General features: G+C 41.2%; 2 protein-coding genes and 1 pseudogene across 7 annotated transcripts in view; 1 reads left to right on the forward strand and 2 right to left on the reverse strand.

The window, feature by feature from the left end:
* BTD (biotinidase) overlaps positions 1-1,309 on the reverse strand; it is a 35,994-nt gene extending 34,685 nt beyond the window's left edge. Inside the window, exon 1 of one of the 2 annotated variants that reach the window (XM_012466777.3) lies at positions 922-1,309. In XM_012466777.3, the coding sequence (XP_012322200.2) occupies positions 922-1,031 (110 nt within the window). In that variant the 5' untranslated portion in view covers positions 1,032-1,309. Of the gene's footprint in view, positions 1-797 lie in introns of both variants that reach the window. The other variant, XM_012466778.3, reaches the window with a different exon arrangement.
* Positions 997-14,066, forward strand: part of HACL1 (2-hydroxyacyl-CoA lyase 1) — a 79,151-nt gene continuing 66,081 nt past the window's right edge. For 3 of the 5 annotated variants that reach the window (XM_064378666.1, XM_012466773.2, XM_012466774.3), the window contains exons 1-5: positions 999-1,310; positions 1,498-1,602; positions 6,674-6,714; positions 9,729-9,809; positions 11,927-11,999. In XM_064378666.1, coding sequence (XP_064234736.1) covers positions 1,230-1,310; positions 1,498-1,602; positions 6,674-6,714; positions 9,729-9,809; positions 11,927-11,999 — 381 coding nt within the window. In that variant the 5' untranslated portion in view covers positions 999-1,229. Of the gene's footprint in view, positions 1,311-1,497; positions 1,603-6,673; positions 6,715-9,728; positions 9,810-11,926; positions 12,000-14,066 lie in introns of all 5 variants that reach the window. The other 2 variants (XM_064378665.1, XM_064378667.1) reach the window with 2 other exon arrangements.
* LOC135275968 (U6atac minor spliceosomal RNA) lies at positions 11,793-11,891 on the reverse strand (annotated as a pseudogene).

The following is a 14,066-nucleotide window of genomic DNA, read 5'->3' on the forward strand; positions in this document are numbered from 1 at the left end:
CCGCGGGTTAGAGATATGCGAGTCCTCCTCCGGCGCCGGCAATAAAGAACCTGTAATTTGGCCTAGTCTTTGTCTCAGTGGTAATTTCCAGCTCGCTGGGTTACAACAAAATGACCCCAAATCCTCAAAAAATTAAAGTTCCACTGTTTATTATAATTGGAAATTTTATGTCTGTTGTCACTGAGCAGATGGTCTAATGACTCCAAGGCATTAGTTTCAGAAATCTCACACTGCAAACAATTTTCACACAAAAATGTTTTAAAAGGCTATCAGGTGCAGGGCTGATTCTAAGTAAGATCGAACCTAAGAATTATGCCATAGTGCCTGACTTTGGAAAGATAATAGTGGAGAGTAATATGGGTCAGTACCAAGGGATGGAGAAAACAGTGCTCAAAACTGGGTACTTTCAGGGTGCTCTTTTCATCGTGACCCAATGGCTGAATAGCGGAAACAGGATTCAAGGTCTGAGGCACGGTCTGGATCTATTGACACTGGGTGTCATTTTATCTCTTGCTGGGGTACACATTTGCTTCTGGATTTAAGTCACGTGCGTTATAATGATTTAAGGACTACAAAACCACAAGGTTATGAGAGCGTAAACCATAAAGCGTGTAAGTAAAAGCCTAGAAAAACGCAACGCGGTAGCACAGCAGCAAGGCACAAAGACAAGAGCCGCAACGAGAGAAGCGCGCCACGCTTTCCAGACTCCCGGCAGCCTTTGCGCAGCCCGCCCGCAGCCCCTCGGGCGGCCCGGGGCGGGGCCTGGACCGCGCGCTCGCACCACGCCCCCTCCGTACCTGCTCTCAGCGCGCCTTCCGCCCCGAATACGCGCATGCGCTATTCGCACTTAGCAGTCCCGAAAACTCTCCGGATGGCCGACTCCGAGACCCTGGCGAGAGGCCTCAGAGTTAGCCTTCTTACCTGCTCGGCATAGGCCGCAGTCTCCTGCTACTCCCGCCTCCCTCTGGCACTCTGGCCGCGCGAATGGAGGAGCCGGGAAGAGAGTACGGTTCTGATTGGAGAATCTGCATGTTTACATTCCCACTTCTCCCGGGGAGTGGACGAATTTAGCCCGCCTCTTCCTTCCCGTTGTTTAAGGCAGTTGGTTTCCCTCCTGTCCGTCAGAGGTGTGGACCCTCAGGTAGCGTGACGCCGTCTTCGCATTTGCTTTGCTGGGTGACTCCGCTTGGTTGTGGTCTGCGAGAGTGCCTTGAGCTTTTCGGTGGAAGATGCCGGACAGTAACTTCGCAGAGCGCAGCGAGGAGCAGATGTCTGGTGCTAAAGTCATCGCCCAGGCCCTGAAAACGCAAGTACGGTGGACCCTCCTGGAATGAAAGGCTCCTACGGAAGCCGGCGGGGACCAGGATGTTGTCTTGGAGACGAGTAGAACTGGGCGATAGGAGTCTGGGGTTTTCCTTTTAGCGCCTGAAAGAGAGGGAAGGATGTGGCGATGTGGGGGGGCCCAGGGAGTTTATTCCTATGTTCTTCGTCCCTCAGGATGTGGAGTACATATTTGGCATCGTAGGCATCCCAGTAACCGAAATCGCCATTGCTGCCCAGCAGCTGGGCATCAAGTACATTGGGATGAGGAATGAGCAAGCGGTGAGTATGGGCGCAGGTGGCTGAATCCATTACTGGGAATGATCAGTAATAGCGGTAGATAAGCATTGCGAACACTCAGATAGTGTTTACCACTCTTCTGCTGCTTTACACATATCAATCACTGTTGAATATTAACTGTTGTTAAACCTAGTTGACAGATGAGAAAAGACATACAACTTGCCTTTGGTGACACAGCTGGTAGTAGCAGAAGCAGAGTTTGAATCCACGTATTCTGGGTCTGAGTCCATGCTCTTACTACTATACTGTATGTCGCGATTGGAAGGAACAGTTTCTGGGTAAAGTCTGACTTCTCTATTAGGCTACGAGCTCCATGAGAGCAGGGATATTATTTCTTCACTACACATCTGTACCCCCAGTGCTTAGTATGGTGCCTGCATAAGAAAGGTGTTCAGAGATTACCTGTGGGATGAATGAGTGAAGGCAAAGTCTCTTGTATGATCGGTTTGGGGCAGGTTGGAGGATATTACAAATGGTAAAGCCTTGATGAAAACTCAAGTGTCTCAGATCCTAGCCTGGCTCTCTTTCCACCGCATCACACTGCCACCTTTCTTAGAGGCTTATTTGGAAGCAGGATAAGGAAGGTATGACATTTTGTCAATCAACTTAAAGTGCATCGTCTGCCAATCCAGCTTTGCCCTTCTCAGTAGTGCTGGCTTAAAAGAGCAAGAATCCGCTTGTGTGATATCACATACTGTCAGTCCAGCTGAGGCTAAGTATTCCTGCTTTACACTCCCACTGTTGCCTTCTAATTTAGATTCTTGCCTCCTCTTGCCCAGACAGTGGCCTTTGCCTCCTTAAGTGGTGCCCTTTGCCATCAGATGTGAGTGCCTGGAGGGCAGAAGTTGTGTGGTTTTTTTTTTTTTTTAAGACAGAATCTCACTCTGTTGCCCAGGCTGGAGTGCTGTGGTGTCATCTTGGCTCACTGTAACGTCTGCCTCCTGGGTTCAAGCGATTCTTCTGCCTCAACCTCCTGAGTAGCTGGGACTACAGGCACATGCATGCCACCACACCCGGCTGGGGTTTCAGCATATTGACCAGGCTGGTCTTGAAATCCTGACCTCATGATCTGCCCACCTCAGCCTCCCAAAGTGCTGGCATTACAAGCATGAGCCACCATGCCCTGCCGGTTCATTTGTTACATCACAGTGCCTGACTTGGTTGGTGCTTTCACATGGTGTAGATGCTTACTATTATAAATTATTTATTCATTGAATGATATTCTTTTTCTACAAAGTTTGAGATTTATATTTTTTATCTTAAAACTAGCAGGTGAGTTCCTGTTGCTTCTACATTTTACTTTTCTTTGTTAGAACAGCATTCTATTCTTATATCTGCGTGAGAAAATGAAGTATTGGCCTCTAAATGGAACCTGTATTTAACTGTTTTTCTAGAGATGACATATCTGCCACTGATTTCTTCCTACAGGAAACATTTATTGACTAAGTAGTATATACTAAAGATTGTGCTATGTAACCTGTAGGAGAGAGAGATGTAAAGAAAAAAACTCATCAATTATAACTCTCACAACAGATGTAGAAGCACAGAAGGGGTGACTGATTCTCTTTGAGGTCGAAGAAGATTGCCTGTAGAAATAATGTTAGTTCATGTGGTTCCATCAATGTAGGTGATGGCATGGTGAGCTGTGAGACTGGTAGGCTGAAGGGAGGTTGTGGAGAATCTAAAAAGAGTTTGAACTTTTTTTTTTTTTTTTTTTTTTTTTACAGTAGGCAATGGGGGAGACTAAAGGTTTTTCTAAACAGGTGGGAGATGTAATTAGGCTTGTACTTCAGAAAGATGATGCCAGGCATGGTGGTACACGCCGGTAATCCCAGCTACTTAGGAGGCTGAGGCAGGAGGATTACTCAAGTCCAGGATTTAGACTGCCTGGGCAACATAGCACGACCTCTGTCTCTAAGTTGTATTTCAGCCCCTGTAAGCTGGGGCAAGGGATTTTAGGTCCCATGTGCTATGTTGGATGCTGGATACAGAGGTGAATGATAGTCTGTTCCTGGCTTTAAGGGGCTTACAACCTAGCTGTGGAGACAGACACAAACAATTGTATTATAATATGGTAAGTGTAATAGAAAGATACCCAGGGTGCTACAAAGCCTAGAGAAGGAGTACCCCACTCAGTTTCCCACAGGAGATGATGTCTGAGCTGTCCTGAAGGATGAGCAGGCATTAGTTAGGAAGGAGAAGGCTCCTCTGGAGATGATTCCTAGATTTTGGGCCTACTTGATTGTGTGGATCATAGTGTCTGTGACCGAGACTGAGAATATAGAGGGAAGAGCCAATTTGGAGGAGAAGGGTGATGTTCAGTTTTGAACACATGCGTTTGAGATTCTGGTGGACCATCCCAGTGCATATGTTCCTCAAGCTCAGGCAGCCTGACTTTTTTTTTTTTAATTTCAAAACGGAGTTTTGCTCTTGTTGCTCAGGCTGGAGTGCAATGGCACAATCTTGGCTCACTGCAACCTCCACCTTCCGGGTTCAAGTGATTCTCTTGCTTCAGCCTCCTGAGTAGGTGGGATTACAGGTGCCTGCCACAATGCCTGGCTTATTTTTTGTATTTTTAGTAGAGACAAGGGTTCACCATGTTGGCCAGGATGATGTTGATCTCCTGACTTCAGGTGATCCACCTGCCTTGGCCTCCCAAAGTGCTGGGATTACAGGCATGAGTTGCCACACCTGGCCCAGCCTGACTTCGTGGTAGTCAAAGGTAAACTTAAATGGGGCCTGAACTAAGGGTAGTGACAGAATGATTCAGAGGGAACATAAAAACAGCCTAAGGCATTCAGGAGCATGTTTGTGCTAAAGAGAAAGATGTGGTTGTGTTTGATTAGATCTTTTGCATAATCAAGACATATCGACCAATTGGCCAGTAAGTAGGCAGACTGGCAGCAAGTTAATTGTTCTTGAGAGCTTACTGTGTATGAGGGCTATTCTGAGTGTTTTACACATATGAACTGATTTCATCCTCACAACAATGCTTTGAATTATTTTCATTTTATAGATGAGGAAACAAAGATGCAGAGCAACTTCCCAAAATTACACAGTAGAAAGTAGGGAAGCTGGGATTCAAATCAAAACAGATTGGCTCTAGAATCTGCTCTCTAAGTACTGTGTGCACCGTTCTGCCTGTGAATGGAGGTAGTTTAGTATTGAAACAGATTTTTTATGGTCATAAAACTAGTTACCTCTCAACTTTTGACATTTACTACCAAAGGAATATACTTTTTGTTACATGTTGTTGTATATTGTGCATTGCCTAGCATCATTTATTTATTTATTTTTTTTGAGACGGAGTTTCGCTCTTGTTACCCAGGCTGGAGTGCAGTGGCGCAGTCTCGGCTGACCACAACCTCCGCCTCCTGGGTTCAAGCAATTCTCCTGCCTTAGCCTCCCGAGTAGCTGGGACTACAGGCATGCGCCACCATGCCCAGCTAATTTTTCTGTTTTTTTTTTTTAGTAGAGACGGGGTTTCACCATGTTGACCAGGATGGTCTCGATCTCCTGACCTCGTGATCCACCCGCCTCGGCCTCCCAAAGTGCTGGGATTATAGGCGTGAGCCACCGCGCCCGGCACCTAGCACCATTTCTTACCCAGCTATCATAAGTGGGCAATTCTTTTGGGTGTCTAAATAAGTGTTCTTATCGAAGCAGGTATTCACATGCCTGCATTTCTTAGGAGTTGTCTTATTATTGTCCTAATGTGAATTTGGCCTTATATGCAAAAGGGAAGAGAGACACGGCCGAAAGAGAATAGCAACACAGGAAAAGAGCAGAGCCTTGGTGCAGCTCCTCAGTGGGCATATGATATTGGATCCAGTTAAGATTATGATCCATAAACTTTTTTTTTTTTTTTTTACATTTATGTCTTAAATGTGGATTTTTTTAAGACGGTATACTACATTTAAAGCTGAATGAAGGCTAGGAAATACCCAATTTATTGTTATTTCTAAAGAAACGAGAAGAAATAATGCTGGGAAAAAATTATGTCCCAGACTAAGAAGAATGATTTGAGAGAGCAATCAGCATTTTTCCAGGTTATCTATGTGCATTTAATTTAGTGCCCTCTCTCTTCCTGATTGTGAGCTGAAGTAGAATTACAAGGTAAAAACTATTCATGTGCAGGCCGTAAAGGGAATCTCAATAAAATGCCAAGGATTGAAAACGTGAAGTATATGTAACTTGACCATGTAGAAGTAAAGTGGAACTCAGTAACAGATCACAAAAAAAAACACCCTCAAATATTTGGAAATTAAGCAACATACTTTTTGGTACTTTGTAAATATTTGAAAAGATTAACAAAATCAATAAACTTCAAGCTAGATTGATCAAAATAAAAGAGAAAACAGATTACCAATAAAGGGAGATACCACTACAGATCCTAATTAACCAGTGGGTTGAAGAAGAAATCACAATGGAAAATAGAAAATATTTTGAATAGAATGATAATGAAAAGATGCAATCTCAGACTTGTAACCTATAACTAAAGCAGTTCTTGGCGGGAATCATTTTAAATCTATTAGTAAAGAAAATTAAAAGCCAATGTTCTAAATTTGTATTTTAAGAAGCTAGAAAAAGAAAAGTAAATCAAATTCAAAATGACTGAAATAATAAATACAAGAACAGAAATCAGTGAAATGGAAAACAAACAATAAAGAAAACCAACAAAGGCACAAATTTTTTTTGAAAAGATGGATAAATTTCATAAACCCCTCATGATACTGATGAAGAATAAAAGAAAGAAAACAGATTACCAATATCACTAATAAAAGAGGACATTCCTGTTGATCCTGCAGATGTTTAAGCAATTGTTAGAGGATGTTTTGAATAACATGCATATGAACAAATTTCTTGAAAAACTAAAAATTAGATACCTTAATCATTATTTGAAATTTATGTGTAGAACATTTATTACTAAATGGGAAGTATTTCAATTCTGCTTTTACCATATGTTCTTGTCTCTTATTTAATAGTAAGCTACTCTCATAAATGTACTATAAGGGTCCCAATATGCTCAAGTCCCAGTGTTCTTTCTTTGTAGGCTTGTTATGCTGCTTCCGCGATTGGATATCTGACAGGCAGGTAAACTAAAATTTGTTTCACTTCAATTACTTTAATATTTTGGGGTAGAACCATTATGTCTTTCAGCTGAAGGATGAGTTCATTTGGAAAGATTATAGAAGAATGTATTAAATAATGAAAGATAAAAAATTTTAAAACTCTCTGAGGGCCACATCAAAAGAATAATGACACCAGAAGTGTTTTAGAGTGGAACACGTTGCCATTTTCACTGGTGACTGGATAGTGAGTTGATGTGTGATACCTTGTCTTGGATCTCACAACTACCCCAGCACACTTAATACAAAAATGCTTGGTTTAAAATGTGACTGCTGGAACCTGTTCCATGCATTCTGATTTTTTAGTATGTATCCATGTTACCTAATTACTACTCCCTTTTTATTATTAAAAATTAATACTTTTTTTTTTGAGACGGAGTCTCACTCTGTCACCCATGCTGGAGTGCAATGGCACAATCTTGGCTCACTGTAACCTCCACCTTCTGGGTTCAAGTGATTCTCCTGCCTCAGCCTCTGAGTAACTGGTATTACAGGCGCGTGTCACCGTGCCCGGCTCATTTTTGTATTTTTAGTAGAGACGGGGTTTCACCATCTTGGCCAGGCTGGTCTCAAACTCCTGGCCTCATGATCCACCCACCTCAGCCTCCCAAAGTGCTGGGATTATAGACATGAGCCACCACGCCTGGCCAATACATTTTAAAAACATACATTTTGGAAAATATAGAAAGCATAAAGAAGAAAATGAAAATCAGCCAGGCGCGGTAGCTCACACCTATTATTTCAGCACTGTAGGAGGCTGAGGCAGGTGGATCACCTGAGGTCAGGAGTTCAAGACCAGCCTGGCCAATGTAGTGAAACGCTGTCTCTACTAAAAATGCAAAAATCAGCCAGATGTAGTGGCACACACTTGTAATCCCAGCTACATGGGAGGCTAAGGGAAGAGAATCAGCTTGAACCCAGAAGGTGGAGGTTGCAGTGAGCTGAGATTGCATCACTGCACTCTTAGCCTGGGTGACAGAGCGAGACTGCGTCTCAAAAAAAAAGAAAAAAAGAAAATGAAAATCACCTGTGATCTCACAGCTGTTAAGAATTTGTCATTTTCTTCCAAATTTTTTTCCCCTACATATATGTATTTTTAAAGCAGAATTTGGACTCTCACGGTAATATGTATCATACTTTTTTCATTTATGTTAGCTTTAATACATGTTTTTATTTCCAAAAATGAAACTAGTAATTGAGTTGCCAAGAAATGAAAACTAATAAGATCTCAAAGTCTAGACCTCATCAGAATAGTTTTTTTTCTGTAATAAGAAAGTTGTGAATTTGGGCCTGAAGAGAAACACTATTGTCACCATTTTCTGCCACTCTATTTACATATGGCAAATACTTTAATCTTTTCAGTTAGCTTGGAAAGCATTTATAGTCATTAATTAATGTTTTAAGGTAAAAAAATGCTAGAATGATGATTCAGAGAATGGTTAAAAGTTCATAGTTTAAAAAATTTTTGCTATTTGAATGAACTTCTGGAACTGCACTGGCAAATGTCGTCACGAGCTGTATGTACCTATTTATATTTAAGTTAATTAAAATTAAATAATATTTAAATTATAGTTTTTCAGTTTGTAGTAGCCACATTTCAGGTGCTCAGTAACCATGTCAGTAGTGGCTACCATATCAGACTGCAAATGCAGAACATTTCTATTACTATGCAGAGTTCTTGTTGGATAGTACTGTTTTAGAAGTTTAGTTTACTTAGTGATACTTATCTATTTTCAAGTCTGTCTTGAACAGAAAATTTTAAGAAATTATTTTATAAATGTAAAATGGCAAACTGAATTATATTGAGATACCTTTTCCCTGAGTGCTTTAAGCTTAGTCACACCAAAGGTAAAACATTCAAGTTCAATATTTATTTTTATTTGGAGACAGAGGCCCACTCTGTTGCCTCAAGGCTGGAGTGCAATGGTGCCGTCTCTGCTCGCTACAACCTCCACCTCCCAGTTTCCAGCAATTCTCATGCCTCAACCTCCCAAATAGCTGGGTCTACAGGTGCGCACCACCACACCCAGCTAATTTTTGTATTTTTTATAGAGACAGGGTTTCACCATGTTCCCCAGGGCTCAAGCGATCCATCGCCTCAACCTCACAGTGTGCTGGGATTACAGATGTCAGCCACCACACCCAGCCTCATGTTCAGGTTTAAAAGATTTTGGGCAGAGCACTGCATTCAGAATTTCCTATCAAAGGTCAGTTGATGCTATATTTATTTGTTAAGAAATGGAAAAAACCTTTTTTCATACAAAAATGTACTCTTGACTTAGGCCAGATGTAGGATCAAAATAAGTGGTTAGTAATATACGTTGTGAAGGTGATAGGTACCTTATTTCTCGCTAGAAAACCGATGTAATCTTTCTTTCTTTGGGCCAGGCATGCTGGCTCATGCCCAAAGAAAGAAAGATAATCCCAGCACTTTGGGAGGCCAAGGCAGGCAGATCTCTTGAGCCCAGGAGTTTGAGACCAGCCTGGGCAACATAGTGAAACCCTGTCTCTACCAAAAAAAAAAAAATACAAAAAATTAGCTGGGTGTAGTGGCGCCCACCTGTAGTCCCAGTTACTTGGGAGGCTGTGGTGGGAAGATCACCTGAACCTGGGAGGTTGATTATATATATACTTTTTTTTTTTTTTTGAGATAGCAGCTCACTCTGTTGCCCAGGCTGGAGTCCACAATGAGCCCTGATTGTGCCACTGGACTCCAGCCTGGGAGGCAGAGTGAGATACTATCTCAAAAAAAAAAGTATATATATATATATATATATATATATATATATATATATATATACACACACACACACACATTTTTAAATTAAAAATATTCTAATAATTGTTTTACCAGTTATAGTAAAGACCTGTATGTCCTTCCTTTGAAGTCCAGGATTGCCGTGTTTCACGCTGAAGTGTTATCAATCAGTTGTTAAATTTGGCTTGATGTTAATAAAATAAATTCTGTTTTGCTTTTAGGCCAGGAGTCTGCCTTGTTGTTTCTGGCCCAGGTCTCATCCATGCCTTGGGTGGTATGGCAAATGCAAACATGAACTGCTGGTAATCATGTTATTATTACTGAAAACATTTTCTTAAAAAGGTCACTGCAGGATTATGCTGAGTAGAGCTAATACTGATCTAGAGTAGAAAGACTTGGAAAAAAAACACCCTTGAATTCTTAGAAACTGAAAGCAGAAAGTTAGTTACCAGGGAGGGAATGAGGAGGAGGAGGGGAATAGGGAGATAAAAGTCAAAGAGTACTAAGTTTCAGTCAAGCAGGATAAAGCCCAGAGATCTAATGTACAACAAGAAAGCTATAGTTAATAACACTGTGTATTGTAAATTTGCTAAGAGAAAAAAGTAACATGAATATGTTAATTTGCTTGACTATAGTAATCATTTCACTACATGTATGTCAAAACATCACATGGTATACTTTAAATATATATAAAAAAAGAGCATTAGAAAGAAAATTCAAAGCACCACTAATTTATTTCCTTAGAGATAAATACTTTTTTTTTTTTTTGAGACAGAGTCTCACCCTGTCACCCAGGCTGGAGTGCAGTGTTGGTATCTTGGCTCACCACAACCTCCACCTCCTGGGTTCAAGTGATTCTCCTGACTCAGCCTCCTGAGTAGCTGGGATTATAGGTACCCGCCACCACGCCTGGCTAATTTTTGTATTTTTAGTAGAGACGAGGTTTCACCATGTTGGTCAGGCTGGTCTCAAACTCCTGACCTCAGGATATCTCCCTGCCTTTGCCTCTCAAAGTGCTGGGATTACATGCATGAGCCGCCGCGCCCAGTTGAGATAAATACTTTTAACATTTTTGAGTTTCCTAAAATGTGTGTGTGTGTGTGTGTGTGTGTGTGTGTGTGAATGTGTATGTGGTTCCATTTACTTTAAGTGAAGAATTTTTTTTTTAAAGATTGTAAAAATGTGGCCAATTTTTCACCTTGTTTTGCATAGGTAGGAAGATATTTGAAATTCTTGCATTCATTGAGTTTGCTTTATATGTAGACTACTTAGTACGTATTCTCTGATCTTGCCCTTAACTCTATCTCTGGCACTTTACCGATGAGATCGGGTTAAAGAGGGTTAGGTTCTAGTCAATTTGAAACATGGGAGGCTGAGGCATGAGAATCGCTTGAATCCAGGAGGCAGAGCTTGCAGTGAGTCGGGATCGCGCCACTGCACTCTAGCCTGGTGACAGAGCAAGACTCCGTCTCAAAAAAAACGAAGTCTTTCTAGTGGAAAGGACATTGTTTTCTTTCTTGCCCTGTGTTTCTTATAGTTTCTTCTGTACTTTGCTTTGGTTTTTCTCTTCTTTATCTACCTTAGGGTCTTATATTTTTTAAGTACCTTAAGGTTTGCCATATCCTTTTTTTCCCCACGTTGAAGGATAAGAATTTCGTTGCTGAGGAATGTCACTCATTTTGCCATTTCCAAATAGATTCACTTAGGAGAATGTAAAATTTTTCTTCCCCTTGTCCCAAGAATAATAAGAAAGGTGTAAAAATTTATTTTATGTCAATATAGCTGGAAATTAAGCATCAGCATCCAAGAGGGGAAAGGGAAGAAGGGAAGGAAAACATTTGCTATACATTTTGTCTTTCTCTGATATTGAGGAAAGGTTCTCTTATATCAGGTTGCTTCCTACATATTTTTTAATCTACTTTTTTTTTTTTTTAAATTTGAGACAGAGTCTTGCTCTGTCGCCTAGGCTGGAATTCAGTGGCACAATCTTGGCTCACTGCAACCTCTGCCTCCCAGGTTCAAGCAGTTCTTCTACCCTAGCCTCCCGAGTAGCTGGCATTACAGGTGCCTGCTACCATGCTGGCTACTTTTTGAATTTTTTATACAGATGGGGTGTCACCATGTTGGCCAGGCTGATCTTGAACTCCTGACCTCGAGTGATCCACCCTCCTGGGCCTCCCAAAGTGCTGGGATTACAGGCTGAGCCACCTTGCTCAGCCTTAATCTACAGTTTCTAAGAGAAAAATGTAATATTCTCTCTCTTTAACATTTATTGAATATTTGTTATGAATTGAACACTCTGTTTAGTATTTTATTTGATGATCTCATTTGTAATTATCCTTTTGTCAAGGGGAGTGCTAACCTTCTCTCCTTACATACAACACTGTAATTATCTTTTTAAAATAAATGACTTTTTCAGGCCCTTGCTTGTGATTGGTGGTTCCTCTGAAAGAAATCAGGAAACAATGGGAGCTTTCCAGGAGTTTCCTCAGGTATCCAACTTTAAGATTTTATTATTTTTTTTATTTTTAATTTTTGAAACAGGGTCTCGCTTTATTGCCCTATTGCGGATATCAGGAGAGTGGAGAGACCAATGGGTGAAACAGGAGGATTTTGTTTAGGTGCACTGGCTCCATGGATTTGTATCCGAAAACTGAGCAAAGGACAAAGAAAATGGGGTAACTTTTACACATTTAGGATGATGCAGCAGTAAACAGGTTTACAGAAGTCAGAACAAAGAACAGTTAATTAATTTGTAACATGCCTTGTGGTGTACTTTACAATTGAAAAGTAACATTTTTCTGCAGTTTTTAGCTGCTCTGTGACCTTGCAGCTGGTTAGCAAGAAAAACAGGAATTTCTAGATGCCTGTGAACTTTGCTAAGAATGTGGGGAAAATAGATAAAGGTTAAATGGTTTGCAGGAAGTCAGTTTAACATTTCTGCTTAAGCAGAGCTGAGAAGGAGAGAGTACATTAAACAATGCACAACAAACTTTATTATATAGAAACTACAAATTATAAGGCTTTGTTTTACTATTATTGCTATTATTTAATTTCCTTCTTCAGCCCAGGCTGGAGTGCAGTGGTGCGATCTTAGCTCACTGCAGCCTTGACCCCCTGACCTCAAGCAATCCTCCCACCTTGGCCTCCCAAGCAGCTGGGACTACAGGTTCACACCACCACACCTGACTAATTTTTTAATTTTTTGTAGAGACGAGATTTCACCATGTTGCCCAGGCTAGTCTTGAACTCCTGAGCTCAAGCAATCTGCCTGCCTTAGCTTCCCAAAGTGCTGGGATTACAGACATGAGCCACTGCGCCTGGCCTGCAACTCTAAGATTTTAGTAACACAATACATACACACCATTAAGAGTTAGGGAGAAGATATAAAAAAGCCTCCTGTTTGCAAAATAATATAAGTCAATTAGAAGTACCTGAAGTAGCTTAAAGGTAATTATCTTGAGCTACTACAAGACAACCTCAGGGTAGATATTAAGGGTGAGCTTAGGCCCTGCCTAGAAACAAGCTTTCAAGAAATACACCTTTGTGACAGGACGTTAAGCTCTGAAGATAGACTATTAAAAGAGTCAAGAAGATAGAGGAATAAAAATGATTTTGGACTATACCTCCCAGACTTGGGGGAATAAACACTTGAGAGGAAAAATCTTACTCAAAATGATTATCAGTAGACTCTAGACAAGTATATTTTTATTTTAGAAGGAGGAAGGAAAACATTTCAAAATTAAAAGAAACTTGAAAGAATATGTCAACAAAATGCTATAGCTTTAGGAATAAAGCTGAGCACGGTAGTTCATACCTGTATTCCTAGTTACTCAGGAGACTCAGATGGGAGGATTGCTGAGCCCAGGTGTTTGAGACTAGTCTGTGCAACGTATTCAAATCTTGTCTCTCTCTCTCTCTTTTTTTTTTTGAGACAGGGTATGGCTGTGTTGCCCAGTCTGGAGTGTAGTGCCTGATCTTCGGCTCACTGCAACCTTCACCTCCTGGGCTTAAGCCATTTTCTCACCTCAGCCTCCCAAGTAGCTGGGACTGTAGGCATATGCCACTAAGACCAGATAATTTTTGTATTTTTTGTAGAGACAGGGTTTTGCTATCTTGCCCAGGCTGTTCTTGAACTCCTGACCTTAAGTGATCCGCCCGCCTCAGCCTCCTGAAGTGCTGGAATTATAGGCGTGAGCCATTGCACCCATCCAAGAGACCTGGTCTTAAAAAAAAAAAAAAAAAAAAGGAAGAGTTGTAGGAAACAAAGTGAATGATTGACACTTAAGATATAAATATATTTGAGCATTTACAGGACAAAGTTAAAATCATTAGACAGCCAGGTGCAGTGGCTCACCCCTGTAATTACAGAACTTTGGGAGACCAAGGTGGGTGGATCACCTGAGGTCAGGAGTTTGAGACCAGCCTGCCAACATGGTGAAACCCTGTCTGTACTAAAAAATACAGAAATTAGCCAGGCTTGGTGATGGTCACCTGTAATTCCAGCTACTTGGGAGGCTGAGGCAGGAGGATCAATTAAACCCAGGAGGCAGAGGTTG

The sequence above is a fragment of the Aotus nancymaae genome, unplaced genomic scaffold, assembly GCF_030222135.1.
Source record: "Aotus nancymaae isolate 86718 unplaced genomic scaffold, 86718_ANA_hifiasm-v0.15.2.pri h1tg000019l, whole genome shotgun sequence".
Taxonomy (NCBI): domain Eukaryota; kingdom Metazoa; phylum Chordata; class Mammalia; order Primates; family Aotidae; genus Aotus; species Aotus nancymaae.